The sequence below is a fragment of the Perca flavescens genome, chromosome 1, assembly GCF_004354835.1.
Source record: "Perca flavescens isolate YP-PL-M2 chromosome 1, PFLA_1.0, whole genome shotgun sequence".
Classification (NCBI taxonomy): Eukaryota; Metazoa; Chordata; class Actinopteri; order Perciformes; family Percidae; genus Perca; species Perca flavescens.
In genome coordinates, this window is record NC_041331.1 from 19,895,395 (window position 1) to 19,908,372 (window position 12,978).

The following is a 12,978-nucleotide window of genomic DNA, read 5'->3' on the forward strand; positions in this document are numbered from 1 at the left end:
TAAATCCCCCTGCATATAAATGTGAGATAGTGGAAGCCGTCATGGATTACATCTCTGCGACAGGACTACTCCACTGAAGCTGACAATACTTTTGACTGGTGCATAAAATGTCCTATGGGAGGCAGCAATATGCCACGAGGCATCTAGTCTGCCGGAAAGCCAACAGAAGAAGAAGAAGAAGAAGAAGAAGATGATGAGTCTTTTATTGTGAAAAACACTTACATACAGGAAGTGTCTCTTCTTCTGGCAAAACTAAAGAAGCAAGCAATACAGCAATGGCACCGACCTTGTACCTATGCCTTGTAGAGAGCATGGTGTTCAGGGTGTTCATAGCAGTTTAATTAGTTAACCGCCTTGGAATGTTTGTATATCGGCCACACGAAGTGTCAGTTTGGTGTTTATAGTGTCCTTTGCAACGTTAACATCATGTTTTCCTTCATCAAGGCTGCTGTCGGCGGATTGGCCGGTATCTGTAGAACCCACGGTCACCAACAAGGTAGCTAACGTTAACGTTAACACAAGTTAGCTAGCTAACAGTTAACGTTATACTGACATTTACGTTAACAATAGGTAACAAAAGCTCGCTCATTTTTTTCATCATATTGCGTGTTTTGTATATATTTATTCACTGGTTGGTTTTACAGGGACCGTACACATTAATAATCATTGATGTAAATTTCTGAGATTGCCAAAATTATATATATATATATATATATATATATATATATATATATATATCATATCATATCATATATCACTTAGTCACTTTCTCTCTGCCTTCGGCTTGAAGAAACATTTGTTCCAATTCGCACATTTAAATTTAGTAGTAGTCTATTAGCAGTAATACATGACAATTCCGTATTGTGCCCTATTGTTCCACAGGTCTTTTACACAGCCACTTGAAAGTCCTAGCTGCTGGCCTGAAGACACATGAAATCCCTCCAGACTACAGTGGTAATCATTTGTCTTCTTGTCTTTGTCTTGTGTATTTTTAAGCAATTTCCATTTTTTTTGTTTCTATATTATTTTATGACACACATAACATTATTATATGTATACAGTAGAGGGGAAGATGTGAGGAAAAACACTCCATATAGAGTTCCAAAGGCCTCTGTCCATGGTCCAGTCTTTGGATTGTTAAAATGTTTGTCTAATTCTGTATGTTGTTTAGATTAGATTAGATAGACTTTATTGATCCCAAATTGGGAAATTTCAGTGCTACAGCAACAAAATATCAGACACACAGCACACATACAGAATATACAAGAAATAATTAAATGGGATAGAATACAAGAACAAATATTTAAAAAAATAAAGATAAAAAAATACAAAGGAAAGAATGTACAAACATATATACAAATTGGGAATACAAATGTACAACTACTTAAATAATATTTATAAAGATGTAAAGTAAAACCTTTGTTTGTGCAAGTTGCACTTAGAGTGCAGTATTGTGATGTATATTAGTCTTGTCTCACTCAGTGATGAAGTGTTAAGTTGTATTGCCTGTGGTAGGAAAGTAGACACATTTTATGATTGCTCATTCTTGTTTTTATCTCTGAAGATTTGGTGCTGCCAGAGAAACCCAAACTGAAGTTTATGAACAAGGTGCCTAACTTTAAAAAGGCCAAGAAAGAGATGAAGAAGCTACGAGATATCCAAGGCCCAGCGAGGGCAGCAAATGGCTTCACTACAGGACAGTACGCTATTGTGGTGAGTAGGCCTGTAACAATTATTACATAATTGTCTAATCATAATATTTTGCATAATCTCTGTTGCACTTGCAATTAATTGCAAAATTAGCTAAGATCCTGAGGGGAATGACTGTTGATGTTTATTGTTAATTTTAAGAAAAAATTATAATATGATGATAATAAAGAGGCGTGGTTTACTTCATAGGCTGTGTACTTGTAACTTGTAATTGTACATCTGGGTCACCTAAGTGATATAACCAAAAGATGTATACTGGGATTCATTCAAAAGTTTAATTTATATGTCAATTCTATTGGTAATCACAATTATTTCTGAGACAATTAATTGTTCAGTAAAATTTGGAATTGTTGTGGCCAGGATAGCTCAGTTGTTAGAGCGGGCGCACATATTCAGAGGTTTATGCCTCGACGCAGAAGGTCCAGGGTTCGAATCCGACCCCCCCCTCTCCTTTCATATCTCAGCTTTCCTATCAAATAAAAGCAGAAATGCCACCCAAAAAAAAGCTGTAGTGGTTAGTTCTGTTTGGTGATATCTGACAGCTAGTCTGTATAAGAACTGTGATTCAGCATTTCTATATATATATATATATATATATATATATATATATACACACACACACACACACACACACACACACACACAGTGGGGGAAATAAGTATTTGACCCCTTGCTGATTTTGCAGGTTTTGCAGCTTACAAAGAATGCAAAAATCTACAATTTTAATCATATGTACATTCTAACAGGGAAAGACAGAATCCCAAAGAAAATTCCAGGAAATCACATATGAATTTATTAAAATTGATAAACATCTGATGAGGAAAAACAAGTATTTGACCCCCTGGTCAAACAGCATGTTAATATTTTGTAGAAAAGCCATTATTGGCCAGCACAGATGTCAAACGGTTTTTATAGTTGGTGACAAGGTTTGTGCACATTTCGGCAGGGATGTTGGCCCACTCCTCCCTGCAGACAGCCTCCAAATCATTCAGGTTCTGAGGTTGTCGCCTGGCAACTCGAATTTTAAGCTCCCTCCAAAGATTTTCAATCGGATTCAGGTCTGGAGACTGGCTAGGCCACTCCAGAACCTTGATGTGCTTCTTCTTCAGCCACTCTTTTGTTGCTTTGGCGGTGTGCTTAGGGTCGTTGTCGTGCTGAAACACCCATCCTCGACCCATCTTCAGCTCTCTCACTGAGGGAAGGAGATGTCGGTCCAGAATTCCACGATACATGGCCCCGTCCATCCTCCCCCTCAATACGATGGAGTTGTCCCGTCCCTTGGCTGAAAAACATCCCCAAAGCATGATGTTGCCACCACCATGCTTGACGGTGGGGATGGTGTTCTTTGGGTTGTACTCGGTGTTCTTTGCCCTCCAAACACGACAAGTTGAGTTGAGGCCAAAAAGTTCTATTTTGGTCTCATCTGACCACATCACCTTCTTCCAGGCCTCTTCTGAGTCGTCCAGGTGGTGAATGGCGAACTTCATGCGGGCCTGTACATGTTTCTTCTTGAGCAGGGGGACCTTGCGTGCGCTGCAGGATTTCAATCCATGACGGCGTAGTGTGTTACCAACCGTTTCTTTTGTAACTGTGGTCCCAGCTGCCTTCAGTTGATTCATCAGTTCCCCCCTTGTGGTTTTGGGATGATTCCTCACCGTTCGCATGATCAGGGACACCCCACGAGGCAAGATCTTGTGTGGAGGCCCAGACCGAGGGAGGTTGGCGGTGGTGTGGTGCTTCTTCCATTTCCTGATAACTGCACCGACAGTTGATCTTTTCTCTCAAAGTTGCTTTCCGATTCTCTTGTAGCCCATCCCAGCCTTGTGCAGATCAACAATCTTGTCCCTGATGTCCGTAGAAAGCTCTTTGGTCTTGCTCATGGTGGTGATGTTGGATGCTGGTTGTTTGGGTGTTGATAGGTGTCTTTTATACAGGTAACGAGGTGAGGCAGGTGTATTTGATGTAGATAATTGGTTCGGATTGGGGCTGTGTCTTAAAGAAAGACTAACTGGCTTGTAGGAGCCAGAATACTTGCTGTTTGTCCAGGGGGTCAAATACTTGTTTTTCCTCATCAGATGGTTATCAATTTTAATAAATTCATATGATGTGATTTTCTGGAATTTTCTTTGGGATTCTGTCTTTCACTGTTAGAATGTACATATGATTAAAATTGTAGATTTTTGCATTCTTTGTAAGTGGGCAAACCTGCAAAATCAGCAAGGGGTCAAATACTTATTTCCCCCACTGTATATAAAAAATCCAATCTTGTGTCAAGAACAATATCACTTATGACTTAGGGAAATCACCAACAACTTTATTTTTCCATCTAGCTTTCTTCCTCACACAAGTGAAAAATAGTGGTTAGTCAAACAATGGCATTTAAAAGTGACTTTCCTCTTTCTCTCTTTCTCTTTCTGGTGCTCAGGCCATGGGAGGGGGCTACCTTCATTGGGGTCACATAGAGATGATACGTCTAACCATCAACCGCAAGATGGATTCCCGGACTACATTTGCCCGCTGGCGCATCAATGGCCCATATAAACCCGTCACACGTAAAGGTTTGGGTCAGCGCATGGGTGGGGGCAAGGGAGCCATCGACCACTATGTGACACCTGTCCGCTACGGTCGTTTAATCGTGGAAGTGGGAGGAAAGGTGGAGCTGGGGGAGGTTGAGCATATCTTGACTGAAGTGGCAAAGAAACTACCTTTCCCTGCCAAGGTGGGTAACAGTATATACTTTGCCAGTTGCTGTCTTAATTTTAATACATTCTGAAAGTTTTGAATAATGTAATTTGAGTACTGAGGTCAAAAAGTGATGACTACATAATTGCACATTGTTGTGCACACAACCTTTTTTGCAAATGACAAAAATAAAAAGCTAAATCTTTGAACGTGTTATTGTTGGAATTAAAATGTTATGCGCAACAATTTATCACTTTAATTTGTTATTGATTTGCAATGGTTGCACTTTGGACATTTCGACGTTTTTCCTCTTACAATATGTTATTCCTATGTATTTATTTCAGGTGATGAGCAGAGAGAGCCTAGCAGCTCTGCAAAAGAAGCAGGCTGATATGGAGCAGAATAATCAGAATCCCTGGACGTTCAAGGAGATAGCGCAGAGCAACATGCTGGGTATCAGGAAGGTGCTCAGCCCCTTTGACCTGCAAAACCACGGACGCTTCACAGGCAAATTTCACCTCCCGTGGAGGGTGTGACAGACCTGAGGGACAGAAACCGACACCGTGTCATCCTGTAACACCATCCAGACCACACCGGGGGAAAAAGCAACCAAAATGTTTAGTTATATTTCGGAATCTTTTTTTCATTTTTGTTTTTTAATGCAAACATATCAGTGATTTTGACATTTTACTTAAGGAATATCTTTTCCTTTTTCTGCTTAAAATATGAATAAACTAGATTATGTATATTGGTTTCACGTGGCGGCTCAAGAATTGTTATAATATCTAATAATTAGCTGCAAAAAGATGTACAAAAGAAGTGAAAACAACTCTACAGAATTGACAAAATTAGAAACGAATAAAAAAAACTGAAAATAGTTGATTGCATAATTATTTACCCTCTTTATTGTAAATTGTATAATGGGTTGAATGGAGAGTCCTGGTTCTATTGAAAGCTGCAATTGATAACATCCCAACACCTGATTCTGATAACATTCAGCCACTAGATGTGGCACTCTTGATGTGCGCGCGCCCCCTCCCCTCCCCTCCATTGCATTCACGTCACAACAAGTGGTTGCTAGACAACTACTCATCGGTTAACCTATGCTATACTATTGGCACACACGCCTTTTTGAAAGTTGAAACCAAACCGACATAACAATGTTATCAATAGACCAAGGTGTATCAAGTGATTATAGGTTTAATGTGGAATTCCAATCTGATTCGTTAATTTACTGGTAAATATAAAGTAATATATTAGATTAAAAAAATAGGAAAGACAAAAGTCCATAAAAATGAAAAATGGAAAGAATATGGCACAACTGTAAACTACTGTCTACTTAGTGCAGGTTGCCCTAAGAAAGTATTTGTTGCAACATTTTTACATTTATATTTTATTCAGAGATGGTTTTTAGACTAGGTAAATCATGAATAGGTACATTTTGAGAAATACCCTACATCCTGAAAAAAATAAAATAAAATTGCACTACAGTAGAGTCCTCTATGCTAAAACATCCATGCCTCTATGCCCTGCGATACCTCCAGTGACTGTAAAAAATATTTGCCGATTAGTTAATGAATTAATACGTTTAATTGTTGTGAACATGGAAGCATTCCTATGTGGCGTTTTTGGCCTTGGTAATGTAATTTTAGCCTGACAGCCTGTCAGGCGCTACTCCGGGTAGCAAAATTACGAATCCCACTATGGCCACGCCAAGACCCGCCCTACGAAGCAGCTCGATTGGTTGGGGTTAGGCATTTCACCTCGAGTGGTTAAGGTTAGGGTTAGGGGATAGGACCTGTACATGTAAGCATGGACGCCTGGCCAATAGTAGTGTGTGAACGCTATTGAAGGGCGGGTCTTGGCGTGGCCATAGTGGGATTCGTAATATCGCCTCCGGGTAAACTCGTGTTACGCATGCGCATTGTGCGCTGAACCGTTCGAAGGCAGCAGCGCGAAAAAGTAGCTCGACTGTTAACTTGTCTTACAGCTAGCTAGCTAGGTAGTTTGCGATTTTTTTTGCAAAGATGCGTAGCTACTACATTTGTGTCTCAACGTTATATAACTTCTTTTAGGTCTTAATGTGTTGAACAAGAACGCTTCTTATTGTTGCTTCACTAGTGTTGTCTTGTTTAGCTAGCTACTTTAGTTTAACGTGAGCCACAACGTTACGTAAAAACATTGGGTTATATTAGCTACTTTATCGTTAACTAATATAGCTGACGTTATGAAGCCAGTAAGAGGTTCTAACCGGGCCGCATCGAAAGAACCTAACTTGAAAAACAAGAAAAAAAGAGATGAGACGACGGATCAACAAGCGGCAGAGCATCAGGTAACGTTAAGATAAGGTAAACACAGCTGATGTTGACTTCGTGTCTGCAGAGTTCTGTCAGTCTGCTGTTAACTTGTGACCTAACGTTGCTTCACACGCTTTAATAATGTGTTAATAGGACCCAGCGCACACTGAAAAAAAACACGGCAAGATCTCCCACCCAAAACCAGCACAGAAGAGGAAAGGTTAGAACAGCTCTTTTTATTACGGTGTCCTGCCTCTTCAGATGTAGCTATACATGTTACAGCATGCAGGGAAAGGATGCAGCATACTTGGACCACAAAGCAAGCCAACTGCACTGTTGTTACTTTGTGTTTTCTTGTGTTGCTCCTTTTTGTGTCCTGAAAAAGCTGAAGGCTCATCTTCGGACCCAAAGAAAGTCAAAGGTGAGGACAAGTGGAAGCTGATGCCACGATCCTCAATCACTGCTCTGGAGAACATAATGGACTTGTCAATACTGTGAGTTTGACTGTGTTGATTTACAGCTGAATACTTTTATTTATTAATTTTTTTTATTGACACTGTAAGAGAGGTATTAATTTAATCAAAGTGGATTATTGAGGTTGTAGTTTGCAGTGGTGTTGAACTGGACTGCATTACAATTGTTTCTAATTTTGTGCCCACCCCATTTACAAACGTGTGTGTGTAATAGTTGTATAACAGTTAAGTAAAAAAACAACAACACTACTATCTATGACTTTAGTAATAAGCTTTAGGTAGAAGGTGAACCTAATTTTTTTATTTTAACCTTTTATTTATCCAGGTAAGCCAATTGAGAACAATTTCTCATCTGCAACGACAACCTGTAACATTCACACAGTTACACATTCATACCTGGAGGCTGCCCAGTACAACCACAGTCTGATCTGCTGTTCCACTGAGCAGCTCTTCTGGAGCGGTTGGGTTAAGGGCCTTGCTCAAGGGCACCTCAGTGGTGGTAATGAGGGAGGGACAAGCACTGCTCTTTCACTTTCCCCACATAGATTTTTATCCTGTCCGTCTGGGGATTGAACAGAGGACCTCCCGGTTACAAGCGCACTTCTTTAACCTTTATGCCACCATTGCCTAATAAAGTGCCCAGGGAATAAATGTTCTGACATGTATGTATTGTACCAAGAGATAAATCGATAAACCGGCCAGCTTATTGCAAATGTGTTGGTATTGGTGTAGGCTTTATGTCAACTGATGCAATAGATTGGGGGGAAAAAAATTGGGGAAATGTCACCTTTACATGGTTTGTTAACCAGAGAGCACTGCCAAGTTGATGTGTTATCAGGTTTAAAACTCCCAAATATTAATATAGCTATCGCCCTCAAAAAGCCAGTATGGGTTGGACTGTAATTTTACCCATTTTAGCAGTCATCAGTTTTCCCTCAAAACTAGGAGGTTCTTCAAATACTGCCAATGAATAGTAGTCAAAATCAACTTTGTAAGGATGCTTTGTTCTGTTTTCCCAGAGCAACTCTTGCTTTGAGACCGAAAGAGAAGAAAGAGAGCCAGGAACATCTGAACATAATGAAAACCAGGTGAGCAAGAAGTCAGAAATAACAGTGTAAATTAATGGCTTAAACCTGCTTTCTAAGGGTTATATCTGTACTAACCCCTCCAGTTACACATTTAACGAATAAGAGCAGGTGAAAAGATGCCTTGATATGATATGATTCCAGTGAAAGACAAGTTGATAAACGAGCATCAGTTTATCACCCAACCCTAATCAGTCTGATCTTCAAGTATTGAGTCAAACATCATTATTTCAAAGTATCAAACAGAAAAAAACATTGATTTATTTATTTTTTTAGGTTTCTTGCTCAATGTGCAGAGCTCAAAGTTCCCGTGCAGAAACAAAACGATTTGGAGCGATCATCTCAGCGCCGCCAGGAGGAGGCCAAGAAGTCTGTGGTTGGAAAGACAACTCTGAGCACTCTGGAGGTGAGAAACGCTGTAGACAGAGGAGGCTGCTACAGCCGGACTGTGTTACAGTCCATGGAGTGCAACTACCTTGTAATGGCATAATGTGTATGTAAATCTGTGTATTTAATTATCTGTAGAAGTGGTGTGCCGTATTATATCTTTCAAGAGAGTACCGGTATAATTTTTTTATATCATGATATGATGTGAAATAATTCATATTATGATAATGGCAGTATTCCAACTTGTTGACATAATTGCCTGTTATTTTGGCAACTGTTTAAATGTGCAATTTGTTGTACCATTTATATATTTAAAACCCACTCTGAGTTACTGTTGTTTCCAAACTTAGGAACTGAGAGATAATTTGTTTTTAGTTCTTACTCAATATTTGATGTCAACTGTTAACGTTTATGCTGACATATACTACTGTACTACTACATACTATGACACTTATGTTTTGTATTTGTATGTTCTTGAAATTAATAATACAATATTGTTTAGTATTTTGTGATATTATCAAGAATATCATTATCGCAGATATACCCTGAAATATCCTGATAATATATATCGCCCACCCCTAATCTGCTTTATAAGTAAGCAAATGGTGTCTGTAATTGTGTTGCGTGATGTCTCGTTGTGGTGTCTGGGTTTCCAGGAAGACTTGAGGGCTGTGGTCCACGCTCTGGAGAAAACCGACGAGCACACGGTCTCTTTACAGCACGCATCAAGCATGCTGAGAGACCAGGTGGAGGAGGAGGACGAGAAAGCTAAAGAGGTGCAAACACTCACACGGTCCCGCATGCAGATTTAACCAGAAATCTCTAAAACATGTCTTTGTGCCCTAAACTTTTAATATTTGAGATTTATTTGTTTTATATCATTTAGGGCTGTCCCAAACGATTATTTTTTAAAACGGTTAATCTAGCAATAATTTTTTCGATTACTCGACTAATCTAACAATTAATTTTTCAATTAGCGATTATTTTCCCATTGCTCAATTATTAACAATTTACACAAAACAAATTTCAGTAAGGTTCAAATCTCTATTTATTAAAATTGTTTAACACTGCACTGTTCAAGTAAAATGAATTTGTAGTGCAACCTGAAGCCAGATGTAGGCTATCAATCTATCAAACCACAAAATAAAGTCACTTTCAGGAGGAATACAAAAATAAGTATAAGTAAACAGAGCAAGTGCAAAGAGAGTAGCCTGTATTTGCTTTTTTTAACAGTAGGTAAAATAATGAATAAGCTCTTGTTTAACATCCAAGCTCTTCTCCCTTTAATTTAACTTTAATTATTTGTATCTAAAGGCTGGTTAAGCACTGTAGGGAGGAGAAGTTGGAGAGTTTTTTTTTGTCTCGTTCCAGTGATTGGCACATCTGGGCGATGGCGTCGGATATGCGTTAGCATGTTAGAGGCCGGCGGGTCCTCTAACTCTTGTGGGTCGCCACCACTCGCCACACTCGTCCTTTCGTGCTGCTATCTCTGACTCACTCACTGGACCGTCTACCTGGCAAAAAACGCATGTAGGCGGAGGAGCTCGGCTAGCTTCAGAGCTAAGGCGGGGCTACAGATTAGGCTTCCCTGGAACCCGCGTATCTAACACTAGTTCCACATTACATTAGTTCCGCTTTACATTAATTAATTTGCACGCAAGTTTTAATTATTTATTTTATTTAGTGAATAATGAATATAGTTTAGTGAATAATTTAGCAAATTATTTGTGTCGACGCATTTACGAAATCGATGACGTCGACTACATTGACGAATCGTCCCAGCACTAGTATAATTATTCCTTTACTCCATAACTGATCGTAGGAGTTTCTTTTTCTGTTTTCAGACAAGCTTGTAAAGGGCTATTCAACCTAATGTTTTCATTATCAAGCATAAAACACTTGGTAAATGTATTGCTCTCGCAGCCTCTTCATTCATCCTTCTCCATCCTTCTATTGGTCTGCTACACTATCCAAAAGATCATCTTCTAAATCCCTCGACACTCAAACATGCAGGCATCGTGTGTAAACGTATGTGTTTCTGAATCTGTTTTGGAAGCGAGAGAATCATTGTCAAAAGGCAAAATCTGCCTTGCCACATTATTTTCATAACGTTGCTTTTGCCAAAACACTGTGGCAAACTGTGTTTACTGTCGCAAGGTTTTCATAATTTCCAAATATTTATTAAGTCTGACAAAAGTGTCTTTTGAAATGTTGCCACGCTTTACAGGCCGTTTTATTACCATAGACATCAGAATTGAGGTGACCCAGAAAGAGAAGTGGTGGACTGCATTTCTCCACACAAATACCAGTCTGTTTGCATTAGTGAGTCTACCCACTTCTTGTTGGTTCAGTTGAACGGCATGGTGAAATGTGTCTGTTATGGGGAAGCTGACCTAATGGGTTTATTCTTAAGAAAATAGGTCTGAGCAGTAACTACGGGAAATGTCTGTTATCAGTTTATATGATATACTTGAACCAGATTTGAAGCAGAGTTTTTCATCGTTCTCATTCTGCTTTTATTTGACTTCCTTTATTAGATAAAGATATACATTTGCACTCGTGCATCTTGTTCTTCCTGTCTTGTGTGTGTTCACACAGGTCTTACAGATAGCTGAACAAGCAGATCTCAACCTCCCCCTGCTACCTCCACAAAAAGATGAAACTACATTAGAGGTGAGCATGGGTGGTGCACAAAACACACTTACACCAAATCTAGTTTTAGCTTGACATGTCCTTATTGCACAATAGCTGTTTTCATAAGCATTCGTATTGTTCAGTCCCTTTTCTTGTGAGTAAGATGTCAAAATATCTGAATGGGCACTTTCTGTAGAAAGTTACAGGACAGTCTGAACATGTTCTCTATTGTGCAACCTTTTTGTAATATATTGTGAAAGTGAGAATGTTGAAAACTGTCTTACGAAAGGCACAGAGAGAATGTCACATTGTGGTTCTGTATTGTGTTGGTTGATCTTATCAACTACAGGAAAAAGCTTTGTTGTTGTTTTAAGTCTCTGAGAACATTTTACAAAACACTGTCACAGTACTTTACATTTACACAAAATCACACAGCAGTGCTCAACATTTTTTTTTGTGTTGCTCAGGCTCGATTGAGAAAAATTATACCAGACAGTGACTCTGAGACCGCTGCCCGGAAACTGGGAGAAATCCTGCAGCAACCAGAGGCCATTCAGGATGCCCAGGCGCTGCTGCTACAGGCACACAGACACGCCGATCAGCTCTTCAACCCGATCAGTGGTGCACCTTGTTCAGATGGGTACCTCACCAAATCTCTGCTTACATAAGTCTTTATTTTTTATTTTTTTTTTTTTTTTTTTTTTATAAAGGAACACTTAAAGAAGTTTGCAAGTGTGCACACATCTTTTGGAGCAATATTACTGCAATAATCTGCGATACCCATTTAGTGAAAACAATTGCAGCCACTATGTGAAGTATTAGAAAATGTCCAAATTTGGCGGAAACAATAGTAGCAAAAAAAAAAAAAAAAAAAGAGACACTGGGGCAGACTGCAATCGTGGCTCTTCAAAACTGAACTTGTTTTGGTGGATTATTGCACCCTGCAAAAGAAAACGCCACATACAATATTAAATGAAGTTGACTGTTAACACAATACAGAACCGTGAGCGATTTAAAATTAGCTGGAGACATGGTTAAACGTCATTTGCTCCATCGCCATGTGCATTTTGGCCATAGCAGATCCCTTCAGATGGAGAGTAAATTCCGTAAACCTATTCTTTTGTAACTCTTTACAATCATTCCCCCGAAAGAACAAAGCAGGGCTGCCTTGTTGCACGATCCCATTATCCCCCCCAAAATGGGCCATTTTCAGCATGTAACGTTGCTCTGGTTCCAGTTAATGGTTACAGGTTTCCTCGATACAACCGGAGTTTAAAGTAAACCCAAAGAAAGCGGGAAGCGAGGGATATCCGGCGAACTACCGGCAGCGTGGGAACGATTTCGTAAATGAGCCGTTGTCGATACAGACTATATACACCCTAACCGTTTTTAACAGTATGCTGCCCTCAGTATTTTACAGCATTCTATATTAGATGTAAATTATAATTAAATTGACTGTTGCACAGTGTGGATGAATTTGTTGTTGTTTTTTTGTTAGAAAGTTCAGATATCTGACTTCTCTGTCGTCATTTGAGCCTAAATACCAGAACACAAACCACATTAAAGAAATACTATACTTGCAAATAAAGACTAAAGGTTTGTAAAACAATGATTAAAATGTGTCCATGGGTCCTTGAAGACATGAGTGCATGCTGTAGAAGTATAAATTATGAATGAACAGATGTAATTAAACAGACATTAAAACATTTC

General features: G+C 39.3%; 2 protein-coding genes across 2 annotated transcripts; both read left to right on the top strand.

Annotated features, from left to right (window-relative positions):
* The first annotated feature begins 239 nt into the window (after positions 1–239).
* On the top strand, positions 240–5,145 carry mrpl16 (mitochondrial ribosomal protein L16). The gene is made up of 5 exons (XM_028585725.1): positions 240–496; positions 883–954; positions 1,565–1,713; positions 4,136–4,429; positions 4,737–5,145. Exons 1-5 carry the CDS (start codon positions 427–429, stop codon positions 4,926–4,928), a joined length of 777 nt encoding a protein of 258 aa, XP_028441526.1. The 5' UTR covers positions 240–426; the 3' UTR covers positions 4,929–5,145.
* Positions 5,146–6,301: 1,156 nt separating this feature from the next.
* On the top strand, positions 6,302–12,976 carry cenpq (centromere protein Q). The gene is made up of 8 exons (XM_028582308.1): positions 6,302–6,724; positions 6,843–6,909; positions 7,075–7,183; positions 8,182–8,250; positions 8,524–8,653; positions 9,291–9,410; positions 11,233–11,307; positions 11,736–12,976. Exons 1-8 carry the CDS (start codon positions 6,620–6,622, stop codon positions 11,934–11,936), a joined length of 876 nt encoding a protein of 291 aa, XP_028438109.1. The 5' UTR covers positions 6,302–6,619; the 3' UTR covers positions 11,937–12,976.
* The last annotated feature ends 2 nt before the right edge of the window (positions 12,977–12,978 follow it).

Excerpts from the sequence above, each read along its gene's own strand:
- mrpl16 (XM_028585725.1), top strand. The coding sequence starts at position 427 with ATGTTTTCCTTCATCAAGGCTGCTGTCGGCGGATTGGCCGGTATCTGT. Across the intron at positions 497-882 it reads AACCCACGGTCACCAACAAG|GTCTTTTACACAGCCACTTG; the intron begins GTAGCTAACGTT and ends ATTGTTCCACAG. Across the intron at positions 1,714-4,135 it reads CAGGACAGTACGCTATTGTG|GCCATGGGAGGGGGCTACCT; the intron begins GTGAGTAGGCCT and ends TCTGGTGCTCAG.
- cenpq (XM_028582308.1), top strand. The coding sequence starts at position 6,620 with ATGAAGCCAGTAAGAGGTTCTAACCGGGCCGCATCGAAAGAACCTAAC. Across the intron at positions 8,251-8,523 it reads CTGAACATAATGAAAACCAG|GTTTCTTGCTCAATGTGCAG; the intron begins GTGAGCAAGAAG and ends TTATTTTTTTAG. Across the intron at positions 11,308-11,735 it reads AAGATGAAACTACATTAGAG|GCTCGATTGAGAAAAATTAT; the intron begins GTGAGCATGGGT and ends TGTGTTGCTCAG.